Source organism: Ischnura elegans, chromosome 13 (genome assembly GCF_921293095.1).
Source record: "Ischnura elegans chromosome 13, ioIscEleg1.1, whole genome shotgun sequence".
In the NCBI taxonomy this organism is placed as follows: Eukaryota; Metazoa; Arthropoda; class Insecta; order Odonata; family Coenagrionidae; genus Ischnura; species Ischnura elegans.
In genome coordinates this window covers 19,368,337-19,392,221 of record NC_060258.1, presented here as the reverse complement: position 1 = coordinate 19,392,221, position 23,885 = coordinate 19,368,337, and the positions used below count along the sequence as shown (strand labels likewise).

The 23,885-nt window shown below is 34.7% G+C and overlaps 2 protein-coding genes across 2 annotated transcripts in view; one reads left to right on the top strand and one right to left on the bottom strand.

The window, feature by feature from the left end:
- LOC124170150 (zinc finger protein 883-like) overlaps window positions 1–6,348 on the top strand; it is a 100,906-nt gene extending 94,558 nt beyond the window's left edge. The window contains exon 7 of the mRNA XM_046548844.1: window positions 3,816–6,348. Coding sequence (XP_046404800.1) covers window positions 3,816–4,393 — 578 coding nt within the window. The 3' untranslated portion in view covers window positions 4,394–6,348. The remainder of the gene's footprint in view (window positions 1–3,815) is intronic.
- LOC124170065 (piggyBac transposable element-derived protein 3-like) lies at window positions 5,690–21,885 on the bottom strand. Its single transcript, XM_046548751.1, has 3 exons — window positions 21,757–21,885; window positions 19,934–21,595; window positions 5,690–5,818 (listed from the first exon to the last, which is right to left on the bottom strand). The coding sequence occupies exons 2-3, from the start codon at window positions 21,590–21,592 to the stop codon at window positions 5,690–5,692; spliced, it is 1,788 nt and encodes a 595-aa protein (XP_046404707.1). The 5' UTR covers window positions 21,593–21,595; window positions 21,757–21,885.
- Between the last annotated feature and the right edge of the window lie 2,000 nt (window positions 21,886–23,885).

Here is a 23,885-nt window from a genome sequence, read left to right as displayed (position 1 = left end):
GTACGCTCAATTGCTAGCCGTGACGCAACCCGCAATTCGTTCTCTAGTATCTTCTTAAGGGTCGTAAAGCTCCGAATTCATGATTTAATTTATTATTACTAGCCATTAACATTCTTGCATTCATTTCACATCTCTTTCTTCGACTGTGATTTATCCAAATGCATTTCTCAATTCTTATGACGTGATGAATTTATCAGGAATGTCTGACTATGCAAACCTGCAGCCAATGAGAAGCCCCAATTTTCCCCACCCCGAGCTCCTCACCTTCTGTTGCCTCTGGAGTGCCCACTGCGCACAAATTTCACGAGGGGGCATTTGTTGCTATTGCACGAGTTATCATGATGAAGAAATGAGTCTTATCCAATTCCCACTTTATCTAAAGCAGTACTGCACGACGTCAATGCTACGGGGTGTGTGCATATTTGACTACTGCTGCGGGAGCAGACGATGCTCTGGATCTCCATGCGAAGCTTAGCTTAAAAATACTTGATTTCGGCACGAAAGCAGACGACATTAAACTAATTTTTAAAGAAAATTTCAACATTATAATATAAAATCTTCTTGTAATTACGTCGTAATATAATAATCTTGCGTGTTATTATTCGATATATCGATCGATATAACAATCAATATGGCTTTATTCCAGAAGCGAATGTGTACGGTTGTTGCCGTAATTTAAGGTTAATATAATTTTGTCCAATTTTTATGATGTTTAAAAACAACCCGTTGACATACTCAGGGTTGTTGTTATATTCTCCGAGTATCCTGTGACAAAAAAGAAATGACATAGCTTTACTTGTCCTCTTTCTATAAATACATATAGGATAAATCACGGGAGAAAGACGCCGTTTTCATGTAATTGTCTTCGGGAAATCTATGAAACATTGTGATTTTTTATTCACACGGTATTGTTTTTCAATGTAGCGCCCATTTTCTTTATTTTAAAGGTGAAAAGAGCTCAGGAAAGCGATCTTACGAGAACTACCGATAGTAATTGTAATTATGACGACTTTTCCTCAGATTGCAATTACCCCGACTGCTATTTTTTACTTTCCTCGTTAGCACGTTTTCCTGGTTAGTACGTTCATTTTTTGTGGTCCCTTCAGAAACGTACTAAACAGGTTCCACTGTAATTATAATTATTAGGGATGGACGGATCCAGGATTTTTTTTCGGAACCGGATTCGGATCGGATCTCCTTGATTTTCGGAGCTGGATCTTTCGGATCTTTGGATATTTTCGGATCGAGATGCATTTTCAAATTCCTGACGCTGAGATTCCCCCGATGATTGTTCAATCTCTTGGGGAGAGTCACACTATGTGCCAGTCGTATTTTGCTATTTTTATTTACCACGGCTGAATTTCTCCTACGTAACCTCTGCGATAGCTTTCAAACGAAACTGTTCACGAGTAGGACAAGAATCGCATGCGACGGCGCATTCGAAGATAGAATCTGAATTCTTTCCTCCCTTATTCATCCATGTTGCATTCACTGAAGCTATTTTTTTAAATTTCGGATGCAGATCTGATGTCTTCCACGACTTTGGATCCGATGTATCCAGTGAAGGGCAATATTCGTGGATATTTGGAACCAAGGTATCCGATCTGACCATCCCTAATAATTATATTTCATTATATGTTGGTATTTTGATAAAACTCATGGATAAAACGTCCATGAGTTCCGTCAATATACAAATAGAATAAAGGTCAAACACAATATAAATAGGCAATAAAATATACACATGCTGTACAAACATACATCTATCCATCAGGATTGAAGTTAAGATTCATAATTCAATGTAAAACATCAGTTATAAACTCATTTAGATTAAAGTAGCAATTTTAAATCAGAACATGTTTTAATTTAGCTTTATATTCAGTCGATGAAGAAATATGTATAAGTTATCATGCAATTAGTAATCTTGCATGGGAAGGAAGTCTGGCCAAGTACCAAAAAATAATGAGCTGAGACTTGTTGTCTTTGAAAATAAGATATCACGTAGGGTGTTAGGACCTGTTAAAGAAAATGGAGTGTGGAGAATGAGGAAGAATCAGGAACTATAGGCCACTATACAATCCTGATGTACTGTAAGTCTTCGACATATGAACAAGATGCGTTCTAAGTAGGGATGGTCGGATCGGATACCTCACATCCAAATACCCGCAGATAATGCCCTTCATCGGATACATCGGATCCAAAGTCGCATCTGTCCGATCTGGATCCGAAGTTACATAGCAGAATTTCAGCCGTGGAAAATAAAAAAGCCAAAATATGACTGGCACATAGTGTGACCCTTCCCAAGATACAAGATACTGTACAATCATCAGGGGAATCTCAGCGACGTAGGATATAGACCACATCAAAAGTAACAAAGTCGCAGATTTAAGAAAAAAACCACCCTCAGACCTCCATCAGCTCGTGCCTCTGTTGTTTTTTTCCGAAATCACACGGACCATAAATCATTATCTTCATTAGGGGAGGGGGGTTCAAAACCAGGGGGGAAATTTTTAAACAACAGGGTAAAAAGTAAGAGGGTTTCAAACTAATTTTAACATCCTTCATAATCGAAAAAAAACTTAATTTTTCAAAGAAATGTATTGTAAATTCATGATTTTTCCATATTTTGTCTCCTTTCATGAAGAAAAGTTCTTGAATAATTACTTCGTGTAATAGAAGAAATATGAAAATGCATTTGGATCCGAAAATATCCAATCCGAAAGATCTGGCTCCGGAAAATCGAAGATCAGATCCGAATCCACATCCGAAAAAAATCCCGAATCCGTCCATCCCTAGTTCTAAAACGTTGTTCATATGTTGAATTTGTTATTTAAAAGGAGACATTGCGAAAGTGATGTCAAGAAAGAAGATGAAACCTTTTTTATTTGTAAGTTGACACTTAGACAGGAATACTGTTGAAGGGTTTTATAATAATACTTTCTCTCTCTCTCTCTCTCCTGTGCTTGAAGTATATTTATTGAAACTACAAAAGAAAAATCTCCCTATTTCCACGAGAATACTGCTTGTCTTATGTGTTATCTTCCCTATTATTGATTACTGTATAGTAGTCTATAATGACTTACCTAGTGTATTTGAAATGTGTCTGCAACGGTTAATTAACTCCTGTGTTAGATTTATATTTGATTTACGTAGAAATGAACAGTTGTCCAAATTCTACACTGATCTGAATTGGTTACCTCTTCACAGCCGAAGGGATTATATCCTGTGATCTTTTCTGTTCTCCTTATTCCAAAAACAGACTCCTGCATACCTGTACAAATTATTCATCCCCCGCAAAAAAGTTACTGGAATTTTCACCCGCCGTGTTTCTGACCTTCATATTACCCAAGCCCACACCAATATATATTTCATATTTTTTCATCCAACTGCGTCTAGATTCTGGAACTATCTTCCGCCAAATATAAAGACGTCACAATCACTTCAGTCGTTTAAAAGAAGGCTGTACTCCTATTTGAAGTCTGGGGCTTAATTCAGTCTCCTCAACTCATTAAAGTTATCATCTTAAAGTTGTGATGTTATCAAAGCTCTCTTCACAAATGTGTATATGTATGTGTGTGTTCATTACTGTCTAAGTTAAAACTTATATTTTTGTGTTATTAGTATTGAATATTTTACATTTTTTGTATAAATATCTACTATTTGTTAGCCTAGCAATAATATCCATAATGCCTTATTTTTGTCAAAATGCCTTTTATTAAGAGTAGAACATTTCCTGTATTTTCTATTTTTTGATCTCATAGGTTTCACCTAGAGCATAATAAAAATATTCTCTTCTATTCTCTCCCTTTCTCTCTCAGGCAAGGCGTTCGAGGACCGCGAGAAACTCCGCCGCCACGCCAAGGTGCACGACTCGGTGTACTCTTGCGAGTGGTGCGGCAAGGCCTTCCACCGCATGGACAAGCTCCACCAGCACCGGAGGACGCACACCAACGAGCGCCCCTACCACTGCGACGTGTGCGGAAAGGGATTCACGCGTGGCGACAAGCTCTCCGAGCACCGTCGGACGCACGACTCGGCCAAGCGCCACCAGTGCCCCGAGTGCGGCAAGTGCTTCTCGCGCGGCGACTACCTCCAGACGCACCGACGCAAGCACCTGCCCGGGGAGGAAGGGCCGCAGTTCAAGTGTGAGCTATGCGCAAAGAGTTTCGTTTCGAAACGCGAGCTGGTTTTGCACGCGGACACGCACTCGGAAGAGAAGCCTTTCGCCTGCGCCGAGTGCGGGAAGCGGTTCAAGCGCAAGGGAGCGCTGAACACGCACCGCAAGGGGCTGCACGGCGTGACGGCAGAGCAGCTGCTGGAGACGCAAGGCGTGCCGTGGGTCGAGAAGACGAAAAACATCCTGGCGACGTATCTGCAGGCGCCTCTGGCCTCGTGATAGTCGCACGTCGTTCCGGGATGCGCAAGAGTACGCAACAACAACACAAGCGCGTGCTCCCCAATGGGTCGAGTGTGGCGTCGTGCCTTAGTAAACTTTCATGAAAGCGGTGATTATGTTATCTTGCTACTTAAGACGTGTAGGGTGATGCTCATTATAATTAATTCTCCACTTCAATGAGATATTCGTTATAATGAGGTATACCCTCTCTCAGGAAGTGTCCATCACAACGAGACATCCGCTATTATGGGTTTATGATTGCAATGTGAACTGTCCTTGCAAGTTGTGTTTATACTAGATATATACCGTTAATTCTTTATTATATCAAATGTTTTTTAGGGTCAGTCAGGTCTCAATTTTTTGAGATTACCTTTAAATGTGTGAGGTGAAACTTTCTTTTAGTAATCCTAGCCAAGTCAAACTTTACTTGCATGATTGTGGTCGCATTATGTTATTTCTAGGTATTTTTCAGAGTTTATGCATGGAGATGAGAACGCGGTACTTTCCCGATGAAATGATTTCCTTTTATCTATGTAAAGTCTCCTAACGGCTAAAGTTTCTCTATTATATGTTAATTTTTTATGGGGAGACTTGGTTGTATTGTTACCTCTGCAGTTGCGAGTTCAATCGGACATTGGAAATGGTCAGTGTAACATGAGTCCACTCGCTTGTTCATTAACAATCTGAGCTGCGATGCATACACATGCCGTCGGTGCAACTGTGTCTACGATTTGTTGTTCAAGCCGTTTGTTATTGCCTTAGTTGATTCCTGATACATATAGGTTTTTTTTTGCTAATACAAGTTTTCTAGTATATAGCGAGATATTTTTGTTATATATCGAGCTCTCCAAACCATCATGAGTTAGTTTCTAGTTGAAGTCTGCACTGTGAATGGCTTGTGTGAGTTTACCCATTGTAGCGATAATTTTGTGGTGATCACTCTTTGGGAATCAGCGGATACTTATTTTGTGAGGCTATCTTTTAATTAAATAGGGTGAATCTGTGAAAAAATATCCTGGTCCACGCATCTGTGGGCGACATGCTTGTGATCACGACTTCCATCTGTTGTTTACAGTGTGTTTGTCAGGGGTTATGCTAAGAAGATGGCCGAATGCATTTCATTTTTCTTTGTGCCTCAGTGAGCTTATTTACCTTCGTCATATTTATCGTTAAAACGCGAGTTTTCAGTGGTGTGGCTTTCGCTATTGCCAGAGTCTTTAATAATAATGCACCCAACCATCAGCTTGAGTAACACTGGTTCTCTAGAACAAGCGAAAATTCGTCCTGGCAAGTGATTTAGTGTCCCATCTGTGTTAAGCTGTATTGTATTTTGTTTAGGCCCAAGATATTTGGCGGTGCATCTGCCGGCATTGTCACGTTATCGTAGCTGTGCTCAATTACAGTGCGTGCTTGTCTGTAGTTGCGCTAGTGAAAGAGTAAAAAATACAATTTACAGGTGTTGAAATGACGTTGAACATAATTGCATGACGTTGTCAACGTTAATGCACCTTTGTTCCGTCATATTGGCTGCGCAAAGCAATGAATTGGAAACACACTGTGCACCTCTCATTGAGCATAATTACACGACGTAGTCAACGTTATTGCAGCTGCGTTCCATTCTATTGGCCGAGCAAAACAAAACTAGTTGTACGTACAGTTTGTGACTTTTGTAATAAGTTCGGCCTGTTGCGATGAGATTAAGGCACCATTGATGTACTGCGTATCTTTCTTTCATGCGATCTAGTGAGAAATCATGATAACCAGCCATATTTTTACGCAAGGTTGTGCCTCATTCTGGCACAATTATAACTAATTGTTCCCTGTGTGCTGTGTTGTGGTTTTCTTTCGAGTTTGGAATGATAGCCACTGTCACTGCAGACGTCTTTCACCTGACTGAGGTCATAGTCACCCATATAAGCCCGTTAATTCTTCATCCAATGCACATAACAGAAAATTTGTCCTATATTGAAAGCAAATACTTATTTAGTTGAGAATTTAAAAATGACTAGATATCGATTTGATTTAATTTCTTTGAATGTTATTTAATACTGATTTTATTTAATGCTTTTGTTTTTCCAGATCGTTTAGTTAAACAATAAGGAAGTGACTGCAGAAAAAGATTTGTTTCTTACTTTGACGGATCCCATGAAAGTTGAAGTTTGTTATGTATATATTTCCTATAATTTTTATGCTAAGTAGTCGATCGAGTAGAAATATTTTTGGTTGAGTTCAACGTCAAGAAATTCAAGTACAATTCACGTACCATGTGGGCATGAAATCGTCGCGCTTAAAATTTAAGTTGGATTAGTTCTGCTTCATTTCTGATGTAATTATGTTTTGGGTCGTTGTTCACATTATTCCTTGGTCCGGATTCTCAGGCTGTTCCGGTTCTTGATCAAAGGTTTGATTTTCAAATGCCGTATGTTTTGCCATTGAATTTTGGCTGACGGTAATACCTCTTGAGTGTATTAAAACAATGTTTTGGTTCTCATTGGTCATTGCCGAACATTTTAAAATCATCGAAACAATCCGAAAATGAGGGCAATCAATTCAGTCATTGAATTCAAACTCAAATATTCGTAACTGGTGGCCATGTCCTCGTAATCATTTCCAACAATGAATCAATGGATTGTCATGCTTCAATCCGCTTTCCTGAGCCCTGCATCATTCTTTGGGTGTGCACTTCAAGGTTGCCGGGATGGAGGAAGTAGTGGTTGACCCCAGGATAATGCTCTTATCCTGTTTCATCCCGCTGTTAAATTTAATAATAATTTTATGAGAAGTTAAACAAATTGGAATTTGCAACAGTCTTCGCCATATACATAGGATATACAAGGTTGAGTGAATCTAAGTTAAAAAAAATATATTGTTGAAGTAAGCAAGTAAATAAGCAAATACAGTGAAATGTCTACATAATGAACGCCAGTGCAACGAAATATTCACTATAACGAAATATCCCATATAACGAAATTTTAGTTTATCGAACGTATTTGCGATGTGCGTAGGATTTTATTACAAAGACATTTCACTGCACACAGAATGCATATGGCAAACCATAGGATTATAAATCTACAGAGGATAACACAATATCACAGAGGAAAAACTCAATTAACAGCTGTTCTTGTTAGCCAGTTACGGATAAGTTTTTTAATATACGGCACACTCTTTACCCTCTGGGGGCAATCTGTTAAAAAGGCGAATTGTTTACATAAATTCCTGTAGGTACGTGTTCGAGCTGCTCTTTGTCGCACCGATTTGCCAATTTACTTCATTTTCGTGTCCTGTTCCAGCCAGCTGTTTAGTTTAATAATGCACATATTCACCGATGCATGACTGCACTTTTTTTAGAGCATTTGATCTCCAATTTACATCTTCATCTCATTGCAGTGCTTACAGATTCGCTTTTCTTGTAATACGAGGGTTATTATTCCGTGGGTAAGGTCCGGTTTAGCAAAAAAAATGAAAAATCAAAATTTTTTCCAAAACAATTGTTTCATTTACGTTCCTTACATCATTCTCTATTCAGGCCTCCCACTCAACCGTGAATAAGCCGTGAATTTTGTCTGCCGTGAAAAAACCTGGAAGTAGCCATGAATTTTGCCATGAAACCTTAGAAAAATCTCTCATTTGATTGTAGATCTGGGATTGACGGATCAAAACAAATATATATATACGTCGATCATTATTTCAAGGACAGACACAAGTAGACACTGTCCATGCATTTACTTGCACACGTATATTCTAAGCGCAATCATTGGTCCGTGTGCCATGACAACACGCAGACCTTAAGCCTGTGATTGGAAGATCTTTAACCAAAGTGAACATTAACCCTGGCGAGAAATCAGACACCTCTTCACTTCCCTGTCACACTCCATTTTCCCACTCATGACCTTTAGTCGGCCCTGAATTTTGCTAATGATAGACGACGTAATAAGAGCACTTTCATTGCTTTGTTTGCATTCATGGTGTTTATCGCGTTTGCTATATTTTTAGTTAGCGTGCAGGTGCGGCCTGTGATTGTTATGTGATCAATATTTCTTCCTAAAATGGCTTATCAACAGACCGTAAATTTATGATTTATATTTAGTGGTAACCCTGTCTATTTTTCTACATAATTTCCATACTTATTTAAACATTTTTGACATCGTTCAACAAGTTTTTGAATGCCTGAGTTGTAGGAATAGGCCGCGTGCGAAGATAACCAATCTTTAGCTGCTTCTTTCACTTAACAATCTGTGTCTTTAGGTGGGGGAACTAGTCGAAATCATTTTGGCTCCAACTCTGGACCATTGTCGTGAGTGGGTCGTTGAATTTTTTCGTCGACGGCATTGACCAAATCGTCTGAAATCACTGATCGATGCACATGTTCACGGACACGAGTGCACCCTTATTTTTATAGAGCATTTGATCTCCAATGTGCATCTTCATCTCATGGCAATTCTTACAGATTCGCTTTTCTGATAATACGAGGGTTATTCCATGGTAAGGTCGGGTTAAGCAAAAAAAATTGAAAATTAAAATTTTTTCCAAAACAATTGTTTCATTTACATTTCTTACATCTTTATCTATTTTTCTACATAATTGCCATGCTTATTTAAACATTTTTCACGTCGTTCAACAAGCTTTTGAATGCCTAAGCTGTAGGAATCGGCTGCCTGAAAAGATAACCAATTCTTTCACTTTATGATCTGTCTTTAGGTAACGGAACTGGTGGAAATCAATTGGCTCCAAGTCCGGACTGTACGGTGGGTCGTTGAATTTTTTCGTCAACCGCATTGACCAAATCGTCTGAAATCACTGATCGTCGCCCAGAGAGCGTCGTTCTTCGTGCACTTTCTCCCGTCATTCATTACTATCTCATACTTTACCACTTGTGTACTTCATACCGTCGCTCATTATGTTAGGACCAGAAACGTTAGTAATCTGGCGATGAATTGTTAACATTAGCGGACAAAAAATGTGTCACTGCCCTTGCTGGCAGGCTGATCAGTTGCGTTAAACATTGTGAGGTGACACTATAAACAGCACTCAGCAACAATGCCAATGCGCAAGGCATGCATGTTTTGTCCTTGATGCCGAATGGGAGTAGTTGCTGCGAATCGGACCTTACTTTTGGAGTGACACTCGTAGTCGTTTCTCCTTCAGCAGTTTGATTGGCCATTCTTTGTTTCTTGGAGAGTCGAAGACATTTATTATACGTCACTGTCGAATTTGGCTACAAGCGTTACATATTTGATTACAACAGCATATAATTGATTCCCATGGAGAACAAGTACATGAATTTGCTTTATTATTTTTTCTCCAAAATTTCACTCCCAAAGTACCTTTTAAAAATGTTCGGCGATACCCAATAAGTACCAATTTTTCTGTGCGTTAATATTATACAGACTATATGAAATTGTTATGCATAGTCCAACTTCTTTATGGACATGACCATGGAAAAAATAATTTGTTTATGACTTCTTTGCCGTTGAAGAGAAAGTGTATTCTAAGTTTACGTTACTAAGTTGATTGTGTAGGAAATATCTCTGTCAAGTTCCATAACGAAAAATCCCCGCTGTGCAATACTTTAATCTACCTTGTGTTGAGAATTTATCTGGATTTGAGTTAGAAGTGTACGATATGAGAGTAAATTTTATGTCATAGTTTATTAATTATGTTGAGGAAGTGTGACAGATATCTGTATGTACATATACAGTGGAACTTGGTCATAACGTCATCAAAGGGACCAGAAGATTTTTAACGTTATATCCGAGTGACGTTATAAAAAAAACAGCCTTTAATCTGAGTGAAAGGACAAAGTAAAGACGCAAATGTTCTGCTTTATATACAACACTGTTTGTTGAAATCTACTCGTACATTGGAATATGTATGATAAAGAAACGAAAAAAAAAGATATTCACAATTAAATATTTTATAGCCTTATAAATATCTTACTTTACTGTCGAAAAAAATCTGAGATCTTATTTTGAACGGTCCTTTCAGAAATATAAATTCTCTCCGTTGTGCAACGAACGTCTTGAAGTGTGCTGAGTGTTGAAGCAGTGCAGCAGTGAAGCACTTTTGCAACCCAAGAATCACAAAATTGTTGCCGCTATACCCGAGCGTCGCAATATTTGTCGATGATATAAACTGGTTTTCGTGCAGCATACAAAATGTTCAATTTTGGCTGGTCTGTATAAAATGTGACGTTATACCCGAGTTGACGTTACAGCCGATGCCGTTATAACAAAGTTCCACTGTATATAGTAATTGATTGTTTTCCTTTTCGTAGCATTTGTGTGTGTGTGTGTGTGCCTTAAATCTGATTGGTTGATTTTAAGTGAATCCTTTTGTTTCCTCTGTGGGGGGTGTGTACTGTAGCAAACGTTTCGAAACGAAACGCAAGTAAGGCCTTAACGTGTGCCGTGGATTCCGCCACTGCGAGGACTGACTGTGCGTTGTATTGCGTGATGTCCGCTGGGCATCATGAGGGAGGCTTTCGCAGTGAATGCATGAAACTGTGTGGGACCATTAGTAAAATGTATACCATGTTTATACAGTGTTATTCAAATATTATTTGAAAGGGAAATAAAAATGTACCACAACCAATGAAAATGCCACTTTAACTCCATTAACTCCGTCTTTTTCCACTCTAAAATTTCTTTTAAAAATTGCTTCCACACAGAAAGAAACAAAGATTGCATTTCCAAGATAAAAAATTGTAGTATTCATCATGATGAATACTACAATCTACAATCATCTCGAGAAAACTATTGTAAAAAAATACAAATAGAGCAATACTTCACTTCGCATTGGTAATTACTTCAATTTAAAAAATAAACAGGTATTTATAAGGAAAGCTTGTGTCTTGAGGAGCATTCGTTTAAAAATCGCTTCCCCAGAGTGAAAAAATTAAAAATGTGATTATGAAATGACATTCCTTGTCATAAACGCGATTTCACTGCGAACAGAGAAAAAATTAAAAATGTGATTTGCAGATAAAAAAATCTTGATGTAAACGCGATTTCACTGCGAATAGTAAAAAAATAAAAATGTGATATGGAAATAAAAAACCTTGATTTTATAGCAAGTTAACTGCGAAGAGTGAACAAATTTAATACGTAATTTTGAAATTTTGTATTAAACACGATTTTACTGCGAAATATGAACAAATAAAAAATGTGATTTGGAAATAAAAATCCTTGATTTAAACGCGATTCAGCTGCGAAGAGTGAAAAATTATTAATATCATAAGTCACTTGTAAATTAAAATCGTTGTTCAATCCGCTATTTCACTGCGATGAGTGAAAAATTAATTAAGTGTTTTGGAGATGAAAATCCTTGTTATTAACGCGATTTCACTGCGAAGAATTTAACAAATAAAATGAGATTCGAAAATAAAAATACTTCCTATAAACGCAATATCACTGCGAAGAAAGAAACAATGAAAAATGTGATTTGGGAATGTAAGTCCTTTGTATAAATGCGATTTCACTGCGAAGAAAGAAAAATTAAAAACATGATTTAAGATGAAAATCCTTGTTACAAACATGATTTCAATGCGGAGAGAGAAAACATTAAAAATGTGATTTGAAGAAAAAATTATTGTTATAATCGCGACATCACTAAGAAGAGTTAAAAAATTAAAAATCTAATTTGGTAATGAATATTCCTGTCATAAACGCAATTTCACTAAGAAGAAAGAAATAATTAAAAATGTGATTTGTGACATAAAATGCTTCTTATAAAAACGATATCACTGCGAAGGGTGGAAAAATTAAAAATGTGATTTAAAAAAGAAATTCCATGTTTTAACGCGATTTCACAGCGAAGAGTAAAGTAAAAAAATGTGATATGCAGATTAAAATTCTTGATGTAAACGCGATGTCATTGCGAAGAGAGAATAAATATAAATGTGAACTTGTAATGAAATTCCATGTTCAAAACGCAATTTCACCCCAAGAGAAAAAATTAAAAATTTGATATGGAGATTAAATTCCTTGATATATTGATTTCACTGCGAAGAGTGAAAAAGTTATAAAAAATGAAAATATTTCTATGAACGCGATTAAAAGGCGAAGAGTGAAAAAAATAAAAATAAGATTTGGAAAAAAAGTCATTGATCATGAATTTACTGCGAGTAGAGAAAAAATTGAAAGTGTGATTAAAAATGAAAATGCTTCTTATAACCGCGATTTCACTACGAAGAGTAATAAAATTAAAAATGTTATTTGGAAAAAAAGAAAAACGAAAATAAAAGATATGATTGCGAGGAATAAAAGCATTAAATATGTGATTAAAAAATTAAAATTCGTCTTAAAAACGCGATTTCACTCGAAGAAAGAAAAAATTAAAAATGTGATTTGGAGATTAAAATCAATGTTATAATCGCGAATTCACCGCGAAGTGTGAAAAAATTTAAAATGTGATTTAAAAATGCAAACGCTTCTAATTAACGCGATTTCACTGGGAAGAGCAAATAATCTAAAACTGTGAGGTGAGAATGAAAGTCATGTTAATAATTGCGAATTCATTGCTAGTAGAGAAAAAAATAAAACTATGATTTAAAAATGATAATGCCTATTATACACGCGATTTCACTGGGAAGAGTAAAAAATCTAAAAATGTGAGGTTGAAATGAAAGTCGACTTTAAACTTGCGATTTCATACCAGTGGAGAGAAAATTAAAAATGAGATTAAAAAATGAAAATGCTCATTATACACGGAATTTCACCTGGAAGTGTAAAAAATCTAAAAATATGAGGTAGAATTCAAAGTCATTTTTATGATTGCGATTTCACTGCTAATAGAGAAAAAAATTAAAAATGTAATAAAATAAGATTTAAAAGTTAATATCCTTGAAACAAACGCGATTTTACTGCGAGGAGAGAATAAATTAAAAAAATGATTTATAAGTGAAATTCCTACTTAGAAACGCGATTTCACTGCGAGGAGAGCAAAAATTGAAAATAATATTTGAATGTAAAAATCCTTGTTAGAAACGCGATTTCACTGCGAGGAGAGGAAAAATTGAAAATAATATTTAAGAGTGAAAATCCTTGTTAGAAACGCGATTTCACTGCGAGGAGAGAAAATATTGAAAATAATATTTAAATGCGAAAATCCTTGTTAGAACGCGATTTCACTGCGAGGAGAGATAAAATTGAAAATACTAATTAAATGTGAAAATCCTTGTTAGAACCGCGTTTTCACTGCGAGGAGAGATAAAATTGAAATTAATATTTAAATGTGAAAATCCTTGAAAGAATCGCGATTTCTCTGCGAGGAGAGAAAATATTGAAAATAATATTTAAATGCGAAAATCCTTGTTAGAGACGCGATTTCACTGCGAGGAGAGATAAAATTGAAAATACTAATTAAATGTGAAAATCCTTGTTAGAACCGCGTTTTCACTGCGAGGAGAGATAAAATTGAAATTAATATTTAAATGTGAAAATCCTTGAAAGAATCGCGATTTCTCTGCGAGGAGAGAAAAAATGGAAAATAATATTTAAATGTGAAAATCCTTGTTAGAGACGCGATTTCACTGCGAGGAGAGAAAAAACTGAAAATATTATTTAAATGTGAAAATCCTTTTTAGAAACGCGATTTCACTGCGAGGAGAGAAAAAAGTGAAAATAGTATTTAAATGTGAAAATCCTTGTTAGAAACGCGATTTCACTGCGAGGAGAGAAAAAACTGAAAATAATATTTAAATGTGAAAATCCTTTTTAGAAACGCGATTTCACTGCGAGGAGAGAAAAAAGTGAAAATAGTATTTAAATGTGAAAATCCTTGTTAGACACGCGATTTCACTGCGAGGAGAGAAAAAACTGAAAATAATATTTAAATGTGAAAATCCTTGTTAGACACGCCATTTCACTGCGTGGAGAGAAAAAATTGAAAATAATATTTATATGTGAAAATCCTTGTTAGAAACGCGATTTTACTGCGAGGAGAGAAAAAATTGAAAATAATATTTAAATGTGAAAATCCTTGAAAGAATCGCGATTTCTCTGCGAGGAGAGAAAAAATGGAAAATAATATTTAAATGTGAAAATCCTTGTTAGAGACGCGATTTCACTGCGAGGAGAGAAAAAACTGAAAATATTATTTAAATGTGAAAATCCTTTTTAGAAACGCGATTTCACTGCGAGGAGAGAAAAAAGTGAAAATAGTATTTAAATGTGAAAATCCTTGTTAGAAACGCGATTTCACTGCGAGGAGAGAAAAAACTGAAAATAATATTTAAATGTGAAAATCCTTTTTAGAAACGCGATTTCACTGCGAGGAGAGAAAAAAGTGAAAATAGTATTTAAATATGAAAATCCTTGTTAGACACGCGATTTCACTGCGAGGAGAGAAAAAACTGAAAATAATATTTAAATGTGAAAATCCTTGTTAGAACGCGTTTTCACTGCGAGGAGAGAAAAAATTGAAAATACTAATTAAATGTGAAAATCCTTTTTAGAAACGCGATTTCACTGCGAGGAGAGAAAAAAGTGAAAATAATATTTAAATGTGAAAATCCTTGTTAGAAACGCGATTTCACTGCGAGGAGAGAAAAAAGTGAAAATAGTATTTAAATATGAAAATCCTTGTTAGAAACGTGATTTCACATCGAGGAGAGAAAAAATTAAAAATAATATTTAAATGTGAAAATCCTTGTTAGACACGCGATTTCACTGCGAGGAGAGAAAAAACTGAAAATAATATTTAAATGTTAAAATCCATGTTAGACACGCCATTTCACTGCGTGGAGAGAAAAAATTGAAAATAATATTTATATGTGAAAATCCTTGTTAGAAACGCGATTTTACTGCGAGGAGAGAAAAAATTGAAAATAATATTTAAATGCGAAAATCCTTGTTAGACGCGATTTCACTGTGAGGAGAGATAAATTAGAAAATACTAATTAAATGTGAAAATCCTTGTTAGAACCGCGTTTTCACTGCGAGGAGAGATAAAATTGAAAATACTATTTAAATATGAAAATCCTTGTTAGAAACGCGATTTCACTGCGAGAAGAGAAAAAATTGAAATTAATATTTAAATGTGAAAATCCTTGAAAGAATCGCGATTTCTCTGCGAGGAGAGAAAAAATGGAAAATAATATTTAAATGTGAAAATCCTTGTTAGAGACGCGATTTCACTGCGAGGAGAGAAAAAACTGAAAATAATATTTAAATGTGAAAATCCTTTTTAGAAACGCGATTTCACTGCGAGGAGAGAAAAAACTGAAAATAATATTTAAATGTGAAAATCCTTTTTAGAAACGCGATTTCACTGCGAGGAGAGAAAAAAGCGAAAATAGTATTTAAATGTGAAAATCCTTGTTAGACACGCGATTTCACTGCGAGGAGAGAAAAAACTGAAAATAATATTTAAATGTGAAAATCCTTGTTAGACACGCCATTTCACTGCGTGGAGAGAAAAAATTGAAAATAATATTTATATGTGAAAATCCTTGTTAGAAACGCGATTTTACTGCGAGGAGAGAAAAAATTGAAAATAATATTTAAATGCGAAAATCCTTGTTAGAACGCGTTTTCACTGCGATGAGAGAAAAAATTGAAAATAATATTTAAATGAGAAAATCCTTGTTAGATCGCGATTTCACTGTGAGGAGAGATAAATTTGAAAATACTAATTAAATGTGAAAATCCTTGTTAGAACCGCGTTTTCACTGCGAGGAGAGATAAAATTGAAAATACTATTTAAATATGAAAATCCTTGTTAGAAACGCGATTTCACTGCGAGGAGAGAAAAAATTGAAATTAATATTTAAATGTGAAAATCCTTGAAAGAATCGCGATTTCTCTGCGAGGAGAGAAAAAATGGAAAATAATATTTAAATGTGAAAATCCTTGTTAGAGACGCGATTTCACTGCGAGGAGAGAAAAAACTGAAAATAATATTTAAATGTGAAAATCCTTTTTAGAAACGCGATTTCACTGCGAGGAGAGAAAAAAGTGAAAATAGTATTTAAATGTGAAAATCCTTGTTAGAACCGCGTTTCACTGCGAGGAGAGATAAAATTGAAAATACTATTTAAATATGAAAATCCTTGTTAGAAACGCGATTTCACTGCGAGGAGAGAAAAAATATAAATTAATATTTAAATGTGAAAATCCTTGTAAGAAACGCGATTTCACTGCGAGGAGAGAAAAAATTAAAAATTATATTTAAATTTAGAATCCTTTTTAGAAACGCGATTTCACTGCGAGGAGAGAAAAAATTGAAGATAATATTTAAATGTGAAAATCCTTTTTAGAAACGCGATTTCAATGCGAGGGGAGAAAAAATTGAAAATAATATTTAAATGTGAAAATCCTTGTTAGAAACGCGATTTCACTGCAAGGAGAGAAAAAATAATTACAATATTTAAATGTGAAAATCCTTGTTAGAACCGCGTTTTCACTGCGAGGAGAGATAAAATTGAAAATACTATTTAAATATGAAAATCCTTGTTAGAAACGCGATTTCACTGCGAGGAGAGAAAAAATTGAAATTAACATTTAAATGTGAAAATCCTTGAAAGAATCGCGATTTCTCTGCGAGGAGAGAAAAAATGGAAAATAATATTTAAATGTGAAAATCCTTGTTAGAGACGCGATTTCACTGCGAGGAGAGAAAAAACTGAAAATAATATTTAAATGTGAAAATCCTTTTTAGAAACGCGATTTCGCTGCGAGGAGAGAAAAAATTGAAAATAATATTTAAATGTGAAAATCCATGTTAGAAACGTGATTTCACTGCGAGGAGAGAAAAAATTAAAAATAATATTTAAATGTAAAAATCCTTGTTAGAAACGCGATTTCACTGCAAGGAGAGAAAAAATTAAAAATTATATTTATATGTGAAAATCCATGTTAGAAACGCGATATCACTGCGAGGAGAGAAAAAATTGTAAATAATATTTGAATGTGAAAATCCTTTTTAGAAACGCGATTTCACTGCGAGGAGAGAAAAAATTGAAAATAATATTTAAATGTGAAAATCCTTTTTAGAAACGCGATTTCACTGCGAGGAGAGAAAAAATTGAAAATAATATTTAAATGTGAAAATCCTTGTTAGAAACTAGATTTCACTGCGAGGAGAGAAAAATTTAAAAATAATATTTAAATGTGAAAATCCTTGTTAGAAACGTGATTTCACGGCGAGGTGAGAAAAAATTAAAAATAATATAAAAATGTGAAAATCCTTGTTAGAAACGTGATTTCACTGCGAGGAGAGAAAAAATTGAAAATAATATTTAAATGTGAAAATCCTTGTTAGAAACGCGATTTCACTGCGAGGAGAGAAAAAATTGAAATTAATATTTAAATGTGAAAATCCATGTTAGAAACTAGAATTCACTACGAGGAGAGAAAAAATTAATTATAATATTTAAATGTGAAAATCCTGGTTAGAAACGCGATTTCGCTGCGAGGAGAGAAAAAAATGAAAATAATATTTAAATGTGAAAATCCTTGTTAGAAACGTGATTTCACTGCGAGGAGAGATAAAATTAAAAATAATATTTAAAATATCAAGATCCTTGTTAGAAACGCGATTTCTCTGCGAGGAGAGATAAAATTGAAAATACTATTTAAATGTGAAAATCCTTGTTAGAAACGCGATTTATTTGCGAATAGATAAAAAATTGAAAATAATATTTATATGTGAAAATCCTTGTTAGAACGCGATTTCACTGTGAGGAGAGATAAATTTGAAAATACTAATTAAATGTGAAAATCCTTGTTAGAACCGCGTTTTCACTGCGAGGAGAGAAAAAATTGAAAATAATATTTAAATGTTAAAATCCATGTTAGAAACACGATTTCACTGCGAGGAGAGAAAAAATTGAAAATAATATTTAAATGTGGAAATCCTTGTTAGAAACGCGATTTCACTGAGAGGAGAGAAAAAATTGAAATTAATATTTAAATGTGAAAATCCATGTTAGAAACTAGATTTCACAACCAGGAGAGAAAAAATTAAATATAATATTTAAATGTGAAAATCCTGGTTAGAAACGCGATTTCGCTGCGAGGAGAGAAAAAAATGAAATTAATATTTAAATGTGAAAATCCATGTTAGAAACGTGATTTCACTGCGAGGAGAGATAAAATTAAAAATAATATTTAAAATATCAAGATCCTTGTTAGAAACGCGATTTCTCTGCGAGGAGAGACAAAATTGAAAATACTTTTTAAATGCGAAAATCTTTGTTATAAACGCGATTTATTTGCGAATAGATAAAAAATTGAAAATAATATTTAAATGTGAAAATCCTTGTTAGAACCGCGATTTCACTGCGAGGAGAGAAAAAATTGAAAATAATATTTAAATGCGAAAATCCTTGTAAGAACCGCGATTTCACTGCGAGGAGAGAAAAAATTAAAAATTATATTTAAATGTGAAAATCCTTGTTTGAAACGTGATTTCACTACGAGGAGAGAAAAAACTGAAAATAATATTTAAATGTGAAAATCCTTGTTAGAAACGCGATTTCACTGCGAGGAAAGATAAAATTGAAAATACTATTTAAATAAGAAAATCCTAGTTAGAAACGCGATTTCACTGCGAGGAGAGAAAGAATTGAAATTAATATTTAAATGTGAAAATCCTTGTAAGAACCGCGATTTCACTGCGAGGAGAGAAAAAATTAAAAATTATATTTAAATGTGAAAATCCTTGTTTGAAACGTGATTTCACTACGAGGAGAGAAAAAACTGAAAATAATATTTAAATGTGAAAATCCTTGTTAGAAACGCGATTTCACTGCGAGGAGAGAAAAAATTGAAAATAATATTTAACCCTTTATGGTCAACAATTTTTTTACCCAAGGAAAAAATTTTTTCCTTCCAAATCTTAATCAAGGGAGACCATAGGAAGCACACATACCCATTTTTTAAACTTTTTTGTCAAAATTGATAAAAATTGAGGTATGTGCCAAATTCGGTACATTGGGCATTCCCGTAACAGTTAGGCTTCAACAGTAAGTAGGCAACCCGTCATACATTTTTAGATTAAAAAGACATAATTCCTCATTAACTGCCTCTTTACAACAATTAGTCTTACTAACAAAACATGGGAATATCCTTGGTCAAATTTTACCTATAATTCATTTCAATGCACAATGTGTAAATCATCAATAACATTATTACAGTCAAATATCAGCTGGCAGCATAATAAGTAATATGTGAGGAGGAAAACGGATATTTTTTCAAAAAGTAAACAACAATGTATCCATAATAATATGCCTGATGGCATTTGATTACTTAGTGAAATAAATTTGGAGAGAGTTACACATCATAATCAAACACTTATTCTAAAATGGATGCACTAATTTCTGTTGTGATTTCAGCAAAATATAAAAATCAATGGGGAAGTATTTGAAGAACTGCAGTAGATGGTTGGTAAAAATAACAATGAACCAAGTTATTTTTCATGAAATTTAATAAAACAATTTGAATTCTTGTTCAAGCACAAGTGTACATCGCATTTAGTACAAAGAAACACAGTTTTCCCTGAACAACCAGGGTTTTTGCACCTCTGCCTGACATCTTTTACCTGTGGCCAATGGCCAACACCATCAACTCGGCAAGTTGTTTCTGGTATTGGATTGGCTGGTCCTCTCTTTCTCTTTGCTTCAAATTTTGCATCCACGCTGTCATGTGATTTCCTGCCCCTCTTTTTCAAAAGAATGTCTTTTCCTCGTTTTGTTAGAGCCTCTGCTATTCTCATCTTGAATTCCAGCAAATCATTTTGCTTTTTCTTGGAAATGCCCAAAGAGTCACAGTCTCTCCGGTAAAGAGACCAACTATTCACCACTGCCAAGTCAACAAAATGAAAAAATAGTCTATGGTAATATTTCCTCGACTTGAGAAATATTCTGTTTCTTGACAGATTTGCATCGCATAAATCTACGCCACCCATACAATCATTATACATTTTTACCATTCTGGGACACTGAACTTCAACTTTTCCCTTGCCCTTCTTGTCCCATCGTTGTACAGTTCCCATCGGATGAGCACCACCAAATGTACCCATCAATGTAACTGGTCGGTTATCAAACCACTTCACGACCCTGACACTTACTCCATCCACAGTGGCTTCCTTTTCATCGATTGAGCCCCTGCCTCTTTTCTTCAGTTCCTTGTCAGGCAAAAGATTACACCCTGGAATTCTATTGCATCTAACTGTCCCCAGAGAATATACTCCTTTTTTGTGTAATTCTGTCAGAAGCGCCAACGAGGTGAACCAATTGTCAAAATATAATGTAAAGTTTTTGTTGCTTTCTAAAATTGAAACTAAATTCAGGACAACATTACCACTTGCTCCTATGTCCGTGACACCAGGCAAAGGAGTGATTTTACCTGTGTATAGTTCAAAATTGTGAACTAAACCCTTAGTATCACAGAGCACAAAAATTTTATATCCCCATTTGTATGGTTTTTTTGGGTTGTACTGCTTCAATGTAGACTTCCCCTTGAAGGGTACAATTTGCTCATCTACACACAACACTCCACTTTGGGGAATTGCTTGAAACTTTTTCACCACATGGTCATATATAGGTCTAATTTTAAACAATTTATCATGCAATGGATTGTCCTTTCCAACCATATTTGTGTTGTCATTGAAATGAAGCTTGCTCTTGATATCCTCAAACCTATTTCGTGAAATAACTGATGATACTTCATTAAGTTTTGTGTGTACTCCCCAGTACATTCGAGACCGTGGAAAATTAAAAATTGACATATACATAACACAACCAAGGAATTGCTCAATTTCTTCTGGTGAAACATTTAGAGGTTTATTCACATTGACCTGTAATGCATAGAGGTTGCTCTGTTCCACAATGTGGGTAATAATTTCTCTATCAAATATCTCTAAAAAATAATCAACTGGGGGCTTAACTGATTCTGCAGGATCTATTTGTCCAAGCCATAGGGGACACGTTTTTGGACTGTCAGCACCACAAGTGGCCTTCCAGACTGGCAACCTTTTTATTCCCTTTCTGCCCACAGACTCGACAGGGTGAAGTTCTGGCGTTGTTTCATCTTCAGAAAAACTATCTGAAGCACTTTCGGAGTCATCAGGTGACTCTGATTCCACATCTTCATCGCTTGAGCTTTCACCAGCATGAGGATCATCACTATCCTCCGGTGGTACAATGACATTTTGCACGACTTTCCTCCTCTTTTTCCCATAAAAAAAATCAGGATTCATTATCTGAAATAGGGTACAAATACTATATCTAAAAATGCCAAGAATAAATGTTATAACTAGCCATTTGACTACTCTTTACACTCAATTATATAAATACGACAATATCACGAAGTATATTTATAAAATATTTTATATCAGGTTTCAGAGGCGATTTATTGACTTACATTGCTGTATTGCCGTAACAGCCCAGAGGGACGAATTCGTCACACACTTATTCTTCCTTCAATTTCCAATAATCGGAAACATTAACATGTCACGATTACATATTACAATAATTAAAACCATAAAGAATGCAAAATAAATTTTATAAACACATAAACTTACCTATGAACGCCAAAAACTAAAAAAAAAACACAGCAAGTGAACTTTTTTCCATGTGCTTTGCTTCGACTTATTCCGATCGTCGTCGGAGTTCTACCTTTCCCCGCTTGGTAGCGACACTTACTGCAGCCGGCAGATACGAATGTGCCGAAAACGTCTCAATGGGCTTTTGTGGAATAACTCACTTAGCTACTGTTACAAAATGATTCTGGAGGTATGTGCCGAATTCGGCACACCTGACGTTAAAGGGTTAAATGCGAAAATCCTTGTTAGAAACGCGATTTCACTGCGAGGAAAGATAAAATTGAAAATACTATTTAAATAAGAAAATCCTAGTTAGAAATGCGATTTCACTGCGAGTAGAGAAAAAATTGAAATCAATATTTAAATGTGAAAATCCTTGTAAGAAACGCGATTTCACTGCGAGGAGAGAAAAAATTAAAAATAATATTTAAGAGTGAAAATCCTTGTTAGAAACGCGATTTCACTGCGAGGAGAGAAAAAACTGAAAATAATATTTAAATGTGAAAATCCTTGTTAGAAACGCGATTTCACTGCGAGGAGAGAAACAATTGAAAATAATATTTATAAGTGAAAATCCTTGTTAGAAACTAGATTTCACTGCGAGGAGAGAAAAAAGTAATTATAATATTTAAATGTGAAAATCCTTTTAGAATCGCGATTTCACAGCAAGGAGGGATAAAATTAAAAATTATATTTATATGTGAAAATCCATGTTAGAAACGCGATATCACTGCGAGGAGAGAAAAAATTGAAATAATATATTGAATGTGAAAATCCTTTTAAGAAACGCGATTTCACTGCGAGGAGAGAAAAAATAATTATAATATTTAAATGTGAAAATCCTTGTTAGAATCGCGATTTCACTGCAAGGAGGGATAAAATTAAAAATTATATTTATATGTGAAAAACCATGTTAGAAACGCGATAATACTGCGAGGAGAGAAAAAATTGAAAATAATATTTGAATGTGAAAATCCTTTTTAGAAACGCGATTTCACTGCGAGGAGAGAAAAAATTGAAAATAATATTTAAATGTGAAAATCCTTTTTAGAAACGCGATTTCACTGCGCGGAGAGAAAAAATTGAAATTAATATTTAAATGTGAAAATCCTTGTTAGGAACTAGATTTCATTGCGAGGAGAGAAAAAATTGAAATTAATATTTAAATGTGAAAATCCTTGTAAGAAACGCGATTTCACTGCGAGGAGAGAAAAAATTAAAAATAATATTTAATGTGAAAATCCTTGTTAGAAACGCGATTTCACTGCGAGGAGAGAAAAAACTGAAAATAATATTTAAATGTGAAAATCCTTGTTAGAAACCGCGATTTCACTGCGAGGAGAGAAACAATTGAAAATAATATTTATAAGTGAAAATCCTTGTTAGAAACTAGATTTCACTGCGAGGAGAGAAAAAAGTAATTATAATATTTAAATGTGAAAATCCTTTTAGAATCGCGATTTCACAGCAAGGAGGGATAAAATTAAAAATTATATTTATATGTGAAAATCCATGTTAGAAACGCGATATCACTGCGAGGAGAGAAAAAATTGAAATAATATTTGAATGTGAAAATCCTTTTTAGAAACGCGATTTCACTGCGAGGAGAGAAAAAATAATTATAATATTTAAATGTGAAAATCCTTGTTAGAATCGCGATTTCACTGCAAGGAGGGATAAAATTAAAAATTATATTTATATGTGAAAAACCATGTTAGAAACGCGATAATACTGCGAGGAGAGAAAAAATTGAAAATAATATTTGAATGTGAAAATCCTTTTTAGAAACGCGATTTCACTGCGAGGAGAGAAAAAATTGAAAATAATATTTAAATGTGAAAATCCTTTTTAGAAACGCGATTTCACTGCGCGGAGAGAAAAAATTGAAATTAATATTTAAATGTGAAAATCCTTGTTAGGAACTAGATTTCATTGCGAGGAGAGAAAA

What these genes read in the sequence shown, in the direction of transcription:
- LOC124170065 (XM_046548751.1), bottom strand. Translation starts at nt 21,592, where the DNA reads ATGAATCCTGATTTTTTTTATGGGAAAAAGAGGAGGAAAGTCGTGCAA. An exon ending in GTGTTGGCCATTGGCCACAG is followed by an intron (nt 5,819 to 19,933) that starts GTAAAAGATGTC and finishes CTCTTTCACTAG; the next exon opens with CGCAACTACAGACAAGCACG.